This window comes from Amborella trichopoda, chromosome 9 (assembly GCF_054954075.1).
Source record: "Amborella trichopoda isolate Santa Cruz 75 chromosome 9, AtrichopodaSantaCruz75HAP2 v2.0, whole genome shotgun sequence".
NCBI lineage: Eukaryota > Viridiplantae > Streptophyta > Magnoliopsida > Amborellales > Amborellaceae > Amborella > Amborella trichopoda.
In genome coordinates, this window is record NC_142344.1 from 156,733 (window position 1) to 171,699 (window position 14,967).

The 14,967-nt window shown below is 40.3% G+C and overlaps 1 protein-coding gene across 2 annotated transcripts in view; it reads right to left on the reverse strand.

Annotated features, from left to right (window-relative positions):
- The window catches only part of COP13 (Proteasome component (PCI) domain protein), a 60,435-nt gene that overhangs the window by 18,239 nt on the left and 27,229 nt on the right, over positions 1 to 14,967 (reverse strand). For both annotated transcript variants that reach the window (XM_088846788.1, XM_011626713.3), the window contains exons 5-6: positions 12,195 to 12,252; positions 12,024 to 12,113 (exon numbers count right to left, since the gene is read on the reverse strand). In XM_088846788.1, coding sequence (XP_088702914.1) covers positions 12,024 to 12,113; positions 12,195 to 12,252 — 148 coding nt within the window. The remainder of the gene's footprint in view (positions 1 to 12,023; positions 12,114 to 12,194; positions 12,253 to 14,967) is intronic.

Here is a 14,967-nt window from a genome sequence, read left to right on the forward strand (position 1 = left end):
ATCCAGTGTTAACCAATCAACATGGTCATACGCCTTCTCCCAATGTATCTTGAAGATAAGGCGGGGTTTCTTGGAAAGGTGCCTGGAGTGTAGACACTCATGTGCCACTAAGGCCCGATTTAGGATTTGCCCATCCTTTATGAACGCGGACTATGATGGCAGTATGATAAGGGGGGGGAGGACTTGTTTCAGTCTTGATGTCAGAACCTTGCCCAGGATTTTGTAGGAGTTGACTAGACTGATTGGATGGAATTTCTTGAGTTCCTTTGACCCTTCGATCTTAGGAACAAGAGCGATGAATGTAGCGTTGATAGCTCTGTGAAGAATTCCACATTGGAAGAATTCATCAAAGAAGCTCTTGAAGTCTGCTTGGAAAGTTTCCCAAAAGATCTTGAAAGGGCAAATGGGGAAGCCGTCAAGGCCAGGGGCTTTGTCTTTGGCTAAGTCATCGATAGCCTCCGAAATCTCAATATCAAAGAAAGGATGCTCTAGCCAAAGAGACCAATCATCCAGAAGGGTTAAGAAATCGAGATCAGCCACCCTTGGCCTGGGGCCCGAAGGAGCCGAGTAGAGATTTTGAAAGAAAGCAAGGATGGCTAACTCGATTTCCACAGGCTTGTCTAGGTTGCGATTGCCAACCTTAATAGTAGAGATAACATTGTCTCTTCTACGACAATTGGCAATCCGGTGAAAGAAGCCCATGTTTTTTTCCCCCGCTTTCAGCCAATTTACTCTGGATCGTTGGAACCAATATAATTCTTCCTTTTTGAGAGCGGAAATATATTCCATCTTGGTTGGGGTCCTGAGGTTGGATTCGGTAGCTGACAGGGACCTGGATTCCTCTATTCGATCTAGGTCTCGAATGGTATTCAACAGGGAGGACTTGGTTTGAGACTAGTTCCCCAGGATGGAACTACTCCAGGTTTTGAGTGAGGCTTTGTGGAGTTGAATTTTGGTTTGGAGCCTATAGCTTGCTCTACCCGAAACCAAGGGAAAAAGAGTTCCACCAAATTGGAATAAGAGTGGAAAGCGAGTCTTCTTCAAGTCAGGCTAATTCAAACCAAAAGGAGTGGAGGAATCTATCCAACCTAGAAAGAGAGGGTTGGGTAGAGTGGTTCGACCAAGTGAAACGGTTGTCTTGAAGGGGAATGTCTCGGAGTTCGTTACAAGAGATGAAATCTGAGAAGTCCATCATTCCCGAAGAGATGCTGGAGTTGGAATTTCTCTCATGAGACCATCTTGTGATGTTGAAATCCCCTCCCAGGCACTAAGCATGATGGGGAAGGGATGCTACCAAGTCCAGTTCAGCCCAAAAACGAGGTCTAAGAGAAGCGGAGTTGGGGTCGTAGATTGCGAGAATTTCCAGAGGAAACCGTCAGAAATACCAGAAAGAAGAACTGTGACCGAGTATTCTCCAATGTGGGAAGAAAGGTGGAGGTGTTCTGATGGGTTCCAAACAACCCATATTCCACTTGATGCCCCTACCGTGGGAAGGGAAGCCCACTGGCATGGCCTCCTTCCCAAGACGAGGCAGAAAAATTGAACGGTCCGGTTGTTTGGTCTCTGTGAGGGCTAGAATAAAGGGAAGGTGTTTTGCTGTCATGTCCTTGACAGCATCCCGTTTAAGTGATTGTCCCAAGCCTCTTACATTCCACATCAGAATTCTCATGGGTTTAATGTGGACGCAGAGGAGGAGGTCAGTCTAGGAGACCTCCTTGGAGAAGAATCCTAGGGGGGGGAGATGGGGTTGTCAATGGGGGCCCTTCTAAAGCAGGTCCATCATAATTGATCGAGGAGAATAGGTTGAGGAGCTCCCTGTGTCTACTGAAGCTCACCTTCAGTCAGCTCTGAGCGTCCGAGATGAAGAATTGGCGTGCTAGGCCTTCGGGGCCGTCATGGTGGAATCCCACGATTCTGTAGTTTTCCTTCATCCTGTTGAGTTCTTTGTTGTCCGCATCCTTATGGACCCCCTCAGCGCTTGCTTCGTCCGAGGGGGGAGAGATGGGAGGGGTAGGTGACCTAGGGTTCCCCCTGGTAGGCGAGGAAGGCAAAGAGAAAGGGTTAGAGGGGTAAAGGTCAGAACGCAAAGTAGGTAGAGGCTCAAGGAAGGAAAGCGACGGCAAGACAGGGGGGTTAACAAGGCCTGGGGAATCAAAAGAGGGGAGGGCGCAAACAGCAGGTGGAGGGGTGGTTGGAGGGCTAGGAGCCACCTCTAAGGATGGTGCAGCAATTGAGGATGGGGCAGAGGTTTGATTACCTTGAGGAGGGGTAGGAAAGGTAGGGGGGAACCTGGTAGAGATGGGCTGCAATTTGCAAGGCGTAAAGGGTAGGGCTAAAAGAGAGGGCAGGCCTTGGATAGAGAAAGGAAGGGTGGTAGGTTAGGAAGTGGTGAGGCTGAGGAGGTACGAAGAAGGGTAAGACCGGGGATGATAGGGGTCAAAAGTTTAAGGATAATTAAAATGGAAGGTTCATACCTGGCATATGTGAACCAAGTGAGGGGTGAACGAAAAATGGGGTGCTAGAAGATATGATTTGATCCTATCAAATAGGGCATACAAACTTACATAATCCAAATTATAGAAGATTCTATATTACTTAGAAATATTAGGATATTAGGGTGCTAACAAACATATCCTTACGTGTATAGGGTGGCATCTGGGTGATCTGGAAACCCCTCCATCTCTGATACCATTGGAAACTACTCAATTTCCATTGCCATATCTAAATCTCGGGCAACTTCCTATGGAAATTCACCATTGTCTATGGCCTCAATAGACCTAGTCTTAGGACGACTTCTAGAGAACGCTCAATGACATTGCCACCCACACACACCAAGCCCATGAGTCAAAGGAGGGAACTTTAACACTATCAAATGAGTCCATGAAACCAACTCCCGACTATAATTAACGCTAGCATGACGGATTTCTCCAGCTTCATCTGTCTTAATAACCTCACTGAAATTCCTCTTAATAGCTTTGCATACACTTCCTCTAACCATTCCTCCAATCACCAAACTAGATCGTTTCTTGATAACCCATGAGTGGTAAGAGACATTTTCTACTTCCCGCTCCCTCACTGTCACAAAACCCAATTCCAAGAACAAACCCATCCTACTTAATACCATACCATCTTTGTCTGGACCAACACCTTTTCGATTTGAAATCATATCGGTTTTGAAGAATTTTTCGATTCAAACTCTATTGGTTTTGAAGAACCATACTTTAACAACCTCTTTAGGTCCTTGTGGGCCTCCTTCTCTACCCATGGGTGGGTAGGCTTCAAACTTTAAAAAATCTCTACATCCTTAAGTTGGCTATCAAGCCATGGTGCCGCAACATTCCTAGGAACTTTAGTGCTGCCAAGTTTGCCTTGCTGACTGCAAGTAATGACCTAGACACCCTCAAAGAGTCAAGGGCTCCTAATCCCTCGAATCTTCCAGACAACATGAGGTTCAAACAAGCTACTACGAAGTTCTCAAAAAAAGAAGTAACCTTTTGGTTGTAAAGATCTACAGTCAAATGGCACTCGATAGGCGACTGGAATAATGCTTTCTTCTAGAAGATTGCTAGTTGCGTAAATCAAGCTAATGCAACAAACCTTCAAGTACCCATGCCACTTGCAATAACATCAGCCTTTATCTCCTCCTCCCAGAACCTTTTCCACAAAATCAAACTCACGGCCTTTCACATCAACTCTCTCCTTTCTTTTCATCACATGGGATAGCGCCAATTTGTTCAAATGACTATTAAAGCCAAATGAAATCTCTCAAGCAATCTCTAACCTTGGAAAAGACAAAATTCCTAGACCAAAGGGTTTCCCAATAGCCATAGTTTTCAAATTTTCTAACCCTTCTCCCCTAATATTCTCACCTTGAACGAATTCTTTGATAGAGGCATCCTTAGCAAAGAAATGATTGCCACGTTCATAGCTTTAATCTGCAAAGTTGAAGGAGCAAGCGACTTTAAAGACTTCAGACCTATTAATCTCATGAATTCTACTTACAAAATCTTAAGGTTCTCGCAACGAAACCCCGGTCTTTCTTTGAATAAGTGATTTCTCCTAATCAAAGTGGAATTGTTCACAATCATCAAATTTCGATGGGGTATTATGTCACTCATGAAGCAAATCACTTCAGACATCTATAGTAAATTCCAGGTCTAATTCTTAAACTGGACTAGCAAAAAGCTTACAATCATGTTAAGTGATCCATCTTGGATGAAGTTCTTTGTAAATTGCCTTTGATCTCAAATGGAGAAAATGGAATTCTGGTTGTATCTCATTTTCCCCCTTATCCATTCTTATCAACGGTACTCCTAAAGGCTACTTCAACACTACAAGACGTCTCCAACAAGGAGACCCCATCTCGCCTTTCCTATTAACCATGATTGCCGAGGTCTTTAGTAGGTCTCTCTTTAGACATAGACGTCTACACTCTGCATTCAAACCTTTGAGAAAGATAATGAGATAAGCCATCTCCCATATCCAAATGGCATTTTGGGATGCGGCAATACTTATAAATGTAGAAGTAGAAAGGCTTTGGCTCTTCCATAGGCTACTCAAATTGACCACAGGTATGAAAATCAACATGGCCACATCGAAACTCACGGGTATTGCAGTTCCCCTAAACACTTTGTCTGCCTTTCCTACTATAATGGGTTGTGGGACAGATAGTCTACCAACCAGCCAAGTGCCCCAGGCTACCCTTGTGCTTTCGTAAGCGACACAAGAATTTTTGGGACCCAATTGTGGAGAGACTCTAAAAATGCCTGGCCTTATATAAAGGCAGATTCCTCTACCTCGGCGATCGTATCACTCTTTTAAAATCCACCCTGTTAAGCATCCTATTTTTTTTATGTCTCTTTACCGTATGCCTACATGTATCATCAAAACCTTAGAACGTCTCATGAGGTCCTTTCTCTGGTAGGGTCATACATCATCATCATTATCCGAGCCTTATAACAATTATTTAGAGTCGGCTAAACGAATCATGTTCTGCCATTCTGCTCTATCAGGGGCAATACCTATAGTCAAACCATAAATCACCATATTACCTCTCACTACTTCTATCTATGTATTTTTGAACCTTCTCCTTGTCCTTTTAGAGCCTTCCACTTATACCAAATCGTCCCTCCTAACAGTTGCTGTATTAGGTCTACAGTGCACATGGCAGCTCACCTAACTCTACTCTCCCTCATATTATCGCCTAGTAGTATCTTCTCGCCTAGAAGCATCTTAGCTTGTTGACATTTGTTCATTTCTTTCATAAGACACAAAGTCAATAGGTGAGACAGAGTCTCTTTCTGGAAAGAGACTTAGAACCCCCCATTGTGGCACAATCTTTTGAAATTTTGTAAGGTAAAGTTATTTGGATCCTAACTTTCAGAAGACCCCTTTCAAACTTTGAAATCAAAGTCTTATTACATCTGCTTCGTCCTTTACATCCACTTTTCATGACAAACTCTTGCAATGACAAGATTATTTGAGCCAATTCTTAATGTGACATTTTTAGTGTCTATTCCTTCTACCAAGCTCTCACCCATGTTTCCTCATCTTCCTTCACTCTGTGTAAAGCTTGGATAACACCAATCCCACCCAAAGTGCAAGCTTTTACCTGATTAGTTATTTCTAACCAAAACCTAACTGCTGACCAGCACAAAGAAGAGGTTTCTCTTTTTCTAATCAATGATGCATGTGCCTGGAAGCTGAAGAAACACATAGCCACCTTTCCCCTCACTAAGTGTTGCTTCCACTCTCTAGGCACAAATTTTGAGAGATTTTAATTGGCAATGGGTAACCCCACCCTCAACTGACCACCTTTTCTCTTCCTTTTTCTCCCCTTCATTACCCCAAACCAGGATTATTCCTTTCGAGAGCATCTTTCACAAACCATCCCATGGAAAATCTGGGGAGAACATGACTAAAGAAGTTTAGGACAAAGAAGAGACCAATGCTGGTCATTGCTGAATATGCAAGAAGCCTTTGGGCATTAAACTTTCAGGATCCCAAACACTTCTCTAGGTCTGACTTCGCATGCAATTGGTCCAAAATCATAAGGTGAAGATCTCCCAAACTTCCCCGGTCAGCTATGTGGACCCCTCCAAAGCTGAATATTAATGGCTGCTCACTAGGCAACCCCCGGCCTTGCATCTTCGGGGGTATCTTCCCTAACTCAGAATACATTTGGTATAAGTGACTCTTACCAGGGTTGAAGCCAATGATCTCTTGGAAGGCTTAAAGAGGTTCAATCAAACACCCATGGAGACTCTCCAATACATTTGATCAGGTCTTTCATTTATGCATCTACAAATCGCCTTCCCTTATAATTGGCAGGAAGCCAATGGGGCAATAGATGATCTGGCAAAAGAAGGGGCTGCTAAGGATGATGCATCAAGCACTACATGAAGGCATTCCTCTGCCTATGAACACATATATATCACCTTCTTCATTTTGCTTTTTTCTCCCTACTTTTCTCTCCATTTCCATGCGCAAAAGCCTCATCATCCCTGTACTTCCACCTTAACACCTTCCCTATCTCTATCTTTGTTGCCTTTTTCCTTTTTCCTCCTCTCCCTCTACTCAATGCCTGAAAATCTTGTTTCTTAATGTGTCTCATCTGTCATGACACCAAACTTCAACAGAAGCAGAACCGTCAAAACTGCAATTGTGGAAACTGCCTCAGCTCATAAGGAAAAAAAACCAGCAAACCAGAAATTTAAGAATTTCTTATGACAAGTGCAGATCCAATCCCACTCATTGGCGATCATGCTCTAGTGACAAAAGTACCATCCCAGACATGTTGTTTTGCTCTGGGCATAAATAGCCACATTTTAGAGCCAAAACCAATACAACCAAAATTCTAGCATATTAGTATTCATTTTAAGAAAAAAGAATTGCATATGCCAACATTTGGCTATTGAGCGTGAGGGATGGAAATAGGCTACTAATTTTGCAACGACATACATGAGAATCACAATCAATAAGGCAATAAAATGAACTACGAGAGATGGAGGACTAATCATTGTACCCAAACTGAAGTTTTTATATTATGTAGTGAGAAAATTATTCAATTTGAATTAATGAGAACCAATGCTCACAAAATCGGCCACCGGCATAAACAGCTAGGAGGCCTCACTACCCACCCTGGGCTATACAGCCCAGAGCATGGTGTTTGGGTGGAAATTGCCCCCGCCAAGAGGGCATTTTCGTAATTCAAAACCTAGTGAGAGAGATTTCCCTCCCAAAAACACTTTTTTTAGCTTGAATCAAAACAATTTCGAAAATCGATTTCAAACTCAAGGTTTTCGATTTATTGTGTAATCGAAAGTCATTCGACTCGGGTGTTTTTGCCAACCAAAGAGGTTGGAGAAGAGAAGTTTTGGGCATCCAAAAGTATCCGACTGAACCCTACTTTTGATTGGGTTTGGAAAGGTTTTTAGATTTAACGGTTTATGTTTAGGGTTTCTTTTTACTCTGAGTATTGTCTTATGTTATGTTTTTTTAAGTTAATTTTCTTGTGTTTATATTTGCAGTTTGGCATGACATTTATGATGGAATTTCTTGAGTGCTTTTTGTTTTTAATATCCGCTTGCACTTTTGTGATTATATCATATTTTGGGGTATGTTTGGCTATTTTTCTACTCGATAGTGCAAGATCAAAATTTTATAATATATTGTGTGGATATGTTTGGCTTTGTTTCTAGCTTTTAATGCAAGAGTGAAAATTCATAATGTACTTTTGTCTATCTTTGGATTTATTTCCATTGTATGATGTAAATTTATTTATAATATATTTTTTGTCCATGGTAAACTTTCTAAAAATATATATATATTTTTGTCCATATTTTTTGGCTATGTTCATAATTTATAATGTAAAATCAAATATTCATAATAAATGGTTAGCTACTTTTTTGCATTTGTTTATATTTTATAATGCAAAATTGAAAATATTACTATATGTTTAGCTATGTTTTCAATTTGTAATACCAAATTGGAGAATATTACTCAATGTTTGACTATGTTTCTATTTGATAAATTTAGCTAAACTGAAAATTCATAGAAAATTCATATTTCAAAATATATGCAATTGGCTAATTTTGACTATATCGAGTTTTTATATACTTTCAAGCTATACTGAGTGTTGATTCTTGAGTTATCGCATACTCATATATTCACACTGTCTTCTTCTGGTTCTACTGGGAAACAAACTGTCCGAGGTGGAAGCATGGGACATGCCCAAATCCATTGGACAAACAAAAGATCCAATGCAATTACTGTAAGAAGGTCTATTCATATGCAATTAATAGATTCAAGAAGAATCTGGCAGGGATAAAAGAGGATGTTGCACCTTGTACACAAGTCACAATAGAAGTAAGGAATGAAATATAGGGGCTTCTAGAAGGGTTCAAGAAGAGAAGAAGAGGCAAAAAAAAAATAAGTGGATGTAATTACGTAATCAGTAGATATTTGGAATCAAAGACAAGAAGAAGAGTAGTATGAAAGTAGTGCTAAGCTTGTCATAGACGTGGAGATTGGGAATAGTAGGCCATGTAGTTGTAGGGCCTATAGAGACTCACTCACCCCCCACCCCCCGTGATCCTACTGTTGCAGCTCGAGGATAGCCATCAAAAAAATGATCAAAAAGAAAGAGTAGATCAGTATGTGGCCAGGTGGATTTTCGAAGCAGGCATCTCTTTCAATGCCACTACTTTGAAGGGCTTACAGGCCATAGTCGAAGCAGTGGGCCAATTTGGGTCCAGATATATAGTTCCTACACCATACGAGCTCAAGGGCCCTCTACTTAAAAAAGTGCTAGAACTGACCAATGAGCATCTTAAGACTCGAAGGGATGCATGGAGCTGGTTTGGGGTAACCATAATGACTGATGAATGGCCTGACCAGAGGCCTAGGAGTGTAATGAATTTGATGGTAAATTGTCCATAAGGGACAATGTTTTTTCGCTCATTTGATGCATCTGATAAAGAATATGATGCTTCATTCATTCTGGAGCTGGTTGAGAAATGCATAGAGGAGGTGGGGGAGCATCATGTAGGTGGTTACTGATATGGCTGACCATAATATAGCAACAGGTAGGGAGCTTGAGAAAAGTAAGCCTCACATTTTTTAAACCCCACGCGCGGCACATTGCATTGACAGCATGCTCAAGACATTGATAGGAAAGCATGGTGACACGTTTCATTTACAACCACACATGTGTCTTGGTTTTGATTTAAATGAAACGGACTTGGGTCAAGACGGTAGAGGCTAGGTTTTTATAGCCCAATGTCTCAAGTTCCATTCCTATGTAACATTGTCAAAAAAAAAAGGGGGACTAGATTTGCCACCTCTTATATGTGCTTGAAGTTGCTTCAAAGTGAAAAAGATAATTTAAGCAAATGTTCGTTTCTAACGAGTGGAACCAATTGAAGTGGTCTATTCATGCAAAGGGGAGGAAGGTTGTTATATTATCATATCAAGAAGCTTTTGGGAAAAGGTTGATCGGTCCATTAAAGCCTTCAAGCCACTTGTTAAAGTTTTGCGCTTAGTAAATAGCGAGAAGAAGCCACCTACCGGTCATATTTACAAGGTTATGGAAGTTTCCAAGGAGGAAATCAAGCAAAATTTTAATCACAATGGTAAGTAATATGGGCCTATTTTGGATATTGCAGAACGTAGGTGGGACTCAAAGCTTGAGAGGCCCCTTCACTTGACAGGCTACTATTTGAACCCTGCTTATTTTGTGACAATCCATAGATTGAGACCCAGGGTTCTTTTATGGATGTCATCAATACATGCATGGTCAGACTCATCCCCATTGTACAAAACTCTCAAGGCAGGTAAGCTAAATTTATCTTCCTCGTTTAGAGTTTAAGACAAGTCTATTCTATTCTTTATTACTCAATTTTTATAAAATCTAACATTGTGATGTAGGTACATGGTGGACCAACCATGGGTCAACTCCTAAGCAGTTACAAAGGACGGCTACATGGATACTCAATTTAACATGTAGCTCATCAAGATGCGAGCGCAATCTTAGTATTTTTGAGATGGTAATGTCTTATACCTATCTAATTTTTGAGATGGTAATGTCTTATACTCAATTTAACATGTTGCTCATCGGTACCAAGGGTGCACACCAAGGCTTAAGCCGCCCTCCCTAGGTGCCAGTACCTAGGCGCCTACCCAGTGGCCTAGGCGGGTGGCTAGGAGGGGGCCCAGTCCTAGGTGACTGCCTAGGGCCTGCGCCCATTTTTTAGAACAAAGCGCCCCTAGGGGGGGGGCCTTTGGGTCATTGTTTATCCACGCTTTTTCATAAAAGGTCTTCAAGGATATTCTAAACCCCAAAGTCAAAACATATTGAAATCTAAGCCCCAAATCTATTGATTTTGAGATCTCTGCGAATCAAAAAAGAAATCTAAGATTTTTTTAAGTTTTTTCATTAAATTGAAAAAAACAAATCTTAAGATTTATCCAGATCCCAAATCCATGGACTTTTTTAAGTTTTTCACTAAATTGAAAAAAACAAATCTTAAGTTTTATCCAGGCCCAAAATCCATGGACTTTTTTAAGTTTTTCACTAAATTTTCTATGATTTGAAGCGTTGTACATGTTTATTCTTAACATGCGATATGTTAGGTTATTTACAATACATGTAAATGCAAAAAATTGCAAAGTTAACATAAATATATGCATATATGTGCATTTGGACAGTACATAGATGTATATTTCTACATAATTTTCACTATAGGGGTCAGGGCACTTACCTAGGCACTGGGAGTTGGGCACCAGGCCAGCCGCCTAGCATTTTCTAACCTTGAATGTAATTTTGTTTTAGATTATAAGTCAGTTATGCAATATGCGTTATGATTTATGAAACAAATACACACCAAAAAGAGAAACAAACTTGAGCAAAAATGACTAAACAATCTCATGTACGTTCAGTACGATCAGAAATTGAGGGACTGCCATGGATCAAGATTCCATTGATCCTATTAACATTAAAGAGTTAGATGATTCATGTGAGTGGTTGATCAAGTCCGAAGATGGAGATTTCGTACATGCTGGAGAGGGCTTCATATGAAGTCAAGTGAGGCAAGCTATGGGAACCCAGTCGTAACCCATGAGGACCACAAGCTCCCAATCTCAAAGGAGGGGGGGTTCTCAGTCTCAAAGGAAGGGTCCTGATCTCTTAGCAAGGGGTCCAAGCACATGGAGAAAAGACAACCTAAAAGAGTGAGGGAGGAGGAAGAGGAGCCAGAGCTACAAGACTTAGAAAAGACCGATGAAAAAGACCGATATGTATCAGAGGGAGATAATTCTGATAATGATGGCATGGTACCATCATCATTTGAGAGTGTTGGTGGGAGAGACGAGATGATATTGTTGGAATGATGATGGAATCCAATTGGGCCCTTTGTAAGTTCATGATCATTTAATTCTTTTTAGTGCCCTGTACTCATGTTTGTATGTTTGGAACTTTGGATTTTCGAACCCTACAATGTGTTGTAATTTTTTTGGGTAGTCGAATGCTTTGAAGTTGAACTTCAAAACTTTCAAGTTCAAAGTAATGTTTGAAATGCTTATGGATATACATTTATGTCAAAATTTGGACAATTTTATAATTTATAAGTTATATGACTTTGTCTTTTCGCTTAAATTGCTAATGGATGTCAAAATTTGGGTAATTTTACAGCTTTATATTTTCAATCATGTAAATTTCAGTTTATAAGAAATTAGATTCCATAATTGAAAACCCTACAACCCCCCCCTCTAGTCCCTTACATTGGCTCTCCAACCGCCTGGGCGGCCATTTCCATCTTCTTGAACATTGACAAGGTGTTGAGGACAAAGGCATCAGTGGTAACCAAATACACAGGAGCAAATTGAAGAATATGCTAGCTACTACTATAGAGTGAAGATGCCGATAACATCAAACTTGTCAACTAAAATTATTCATTTTCATGAGGCAAAATATAATATATTATTACAGCCTAGATCACGGTGAGTTCAAGAGAATTGAATCGGACCTGACCGGTGTGGATAAGTGAAACCAGAATGTACTTCTTGTACGCTTCAACAGCTACTGTGTTTAACACTGTCATTGGAGCAGTAATCGCCTGGAAAACACAGTAATTTAATTACCAATACAGACAAGTATGAAGACTAACAAAAGGCAGCTAAGCTCAAGTGCCACATACATGGTGCAAATATTCCAAGGCTTTTCTGAAACGCTTTTGCCCAATATTTAATATTCCCCTGCATCATATATTAAAGAGATCAGTATCATGCATGCCGCAGGAATCAAGCACATCACACCTAAGGCATTAGCGAGACAAATCCACAACCACATAACAAAACTCCAAGAAGGTAGAAGTCTCCTTTAATGTAGAAAACCATTCAAAGGCATAATCCAGTACTGCCAATTTAAGAAACCAAGTGTACGAGAAAGATCCTCTATCAGAAGAAAGATGCATATGCTCCTTTCGTGTATTATAAATTCAGGTCATTCTTCAGATATATTGATGACCATGCTAGAACCAAAATTCATTCAAGTAATCAAATCTCAAATAATTAAAGAAAATATATGCACATAAACGCACACGAGCACACACACGCACACACACGCATCACAAAACAATGACAGGCAAATAAATGCAGGTTCTAGCACTACAACCTAGTAATGTGACGGATAGCATCTGGTTCCTATGTTTCACACTCAAATCTGATGCCCTATATTAGAAAACAATGACAAGAAAAAAAGAACACTGTATAAATTCCATCTCTGAAGAGAGAGGTCTACATAAAAGCAATACCAAAAATCACCACGTGTGGGCTAAACGCTCATAATATGGTCGCCCCTGAATCAACTGAAGCAAAAGAGAAATGCTATGAACTTGAACATTAGTTTGAGTGTTGGGAATTGGGTTGTCTGGTTGGTGTTGATGATTTGATGCGGCAAATATCAAGAGAGAATAGAGAGGACAAAGACCAGAAAATTTCAACAACGAACATCCAAAACAAAAACAAACCACAAGATTGAAACAAGAGAGAGAGAGAGAGAGAATTTTTCTTTGATGGAAAAAAGTCTACATTTTCAGCCCCTCACGTGAAGACCGCTTATCCCCTTAAACCTAAAAATAAATAAATAAATAAATAAACAAACAAATAACGATAAGCCCCTTCCTTGAACTAGTAAACTTTCCCACAAAGGCTTGCAATCCTCAAGGAATCATAAGCCTAATCAAATTTCGACCTTTTTCCTATCCTAGTAACTCATCAAAATCCCACAATTCTAAAGGAAATATAAAACTCAGTAAATACCACGATTAGATCATGACTCCATCTAAGTAATAAATGAGAAGTAACAAAAGAGTAAATTATATATGGGGGGTGTGTGTGTATGTATCAAATTTGAGGCGCCCATAGAACAACTTCTGAAATCCACGTACTCCCTGAATGAAGTTTTCCCACCCATGCAACAAGATCTTCTGATATTCACCTCCATAGGTCATGCTGACATCAACATCAAGGACTTGCTGCGCTTTAATAGTAGGACCTTCTGGATATTGTTGTTGCCAATCATCTCTCAGGCCTTCACTGCCGTAGTCACCATGATACTCATAAAGATCTGCCACATTAGAAATGGGAGATATATTAAAGTCCTCTGGAAGTTCAATTTCATAAGCATAGGTTCCCATCTTCTTTAGCTACATGGACCTCATCTTATGATAGGTCCCAGTTGAAATTCTTCCTTTTCACAAAAAAACCAGAACAAGATCACCAACTTGACATTCTTTGAAACTTCCATGGGAATTGGCCTCCATCTTATATTTGATATTACTATTTTTTTTTAAAGTTTTTAACATTGCGTTCTTCTATTTTCTCATCTGCTTATGTAATTCATGCCCACACTCGTCAATACGCTTGGGATCCTTACTAGCCTAGCTTCAATTGATAAAGGCACCAAATCAAGAACCTCACTAGATTTTTCCCATAAGCTGCTGCCTCAAATGGATAGTTTAATTTTAGGAGTTGTCATAAGTGAACGCTACTTGTCGTAGCACCGAATCTCATTGCTTGATCAGCACCCCACCATACTTCTAAACCACTTTCCCAACCTTCTATTTAACACTTCGTCTGCACATCAGTTTGTGGATGATATGCACCGCTAAATTGAAGCACTCCATGAAGACACATGATCACCTTGAAGAATAGGTGTGCAAAATGGGTTGCATCATGGTCTACTTGCAAAGAAAAATGAGCCATCTTTGAGAAGCGATCGACTACAACAAGCATAGAATCATTACCTCATTGAGTTTCAGGAAGAACCAAAACAAAATCCATACTATGATGCTCCCAAAGCGTTCTAGGTACAACTAATTGCATTTACAAAGCTTGATCCTTAGTCAACTGACAAATAGTGCATCTCTTGACATATAGTACCCAACATCTCTTATTCGCAAATGACATAGTTTTGATCAATGAGACCCGAAATGGTGTCAACACAAAGAACTTTGGAGGGGTGCTCTAGAATCTAAAGATTTTAAAATTTGTCAGACTAATACAGAGTATATGGAATGCAAGCTTAGTAATAATATGAGTAGAGATGACAAAGTAGGTAAGATTGATGGCCAGGAAATACCAAAAGAGTGCACTTCTGATACCTTGGGTCGATAATCAAGGAAAATGAAGAGATTGAGGAAGATGTCTCACATAAGATTAGAGCGGGGTGGGTGAAGTGGAGATGTGCAACCGGAATTTTATGTGATCACCACATACCAATGAAGCTGAAAGGCAAATTCTATACTACAGCTGCGAGACTAGCTTTGATCTATGGGGCAGAATGTTGACCAGTTAAAAACAATATGCCTATAGAGAGAGTGCAGTAGAGATGAGGATGTTGAGATTAATCAGTAGCAAGACAATAAGGGATAGAATTCGAAATGAATACAAGCTTCATGGGAAAAGGCT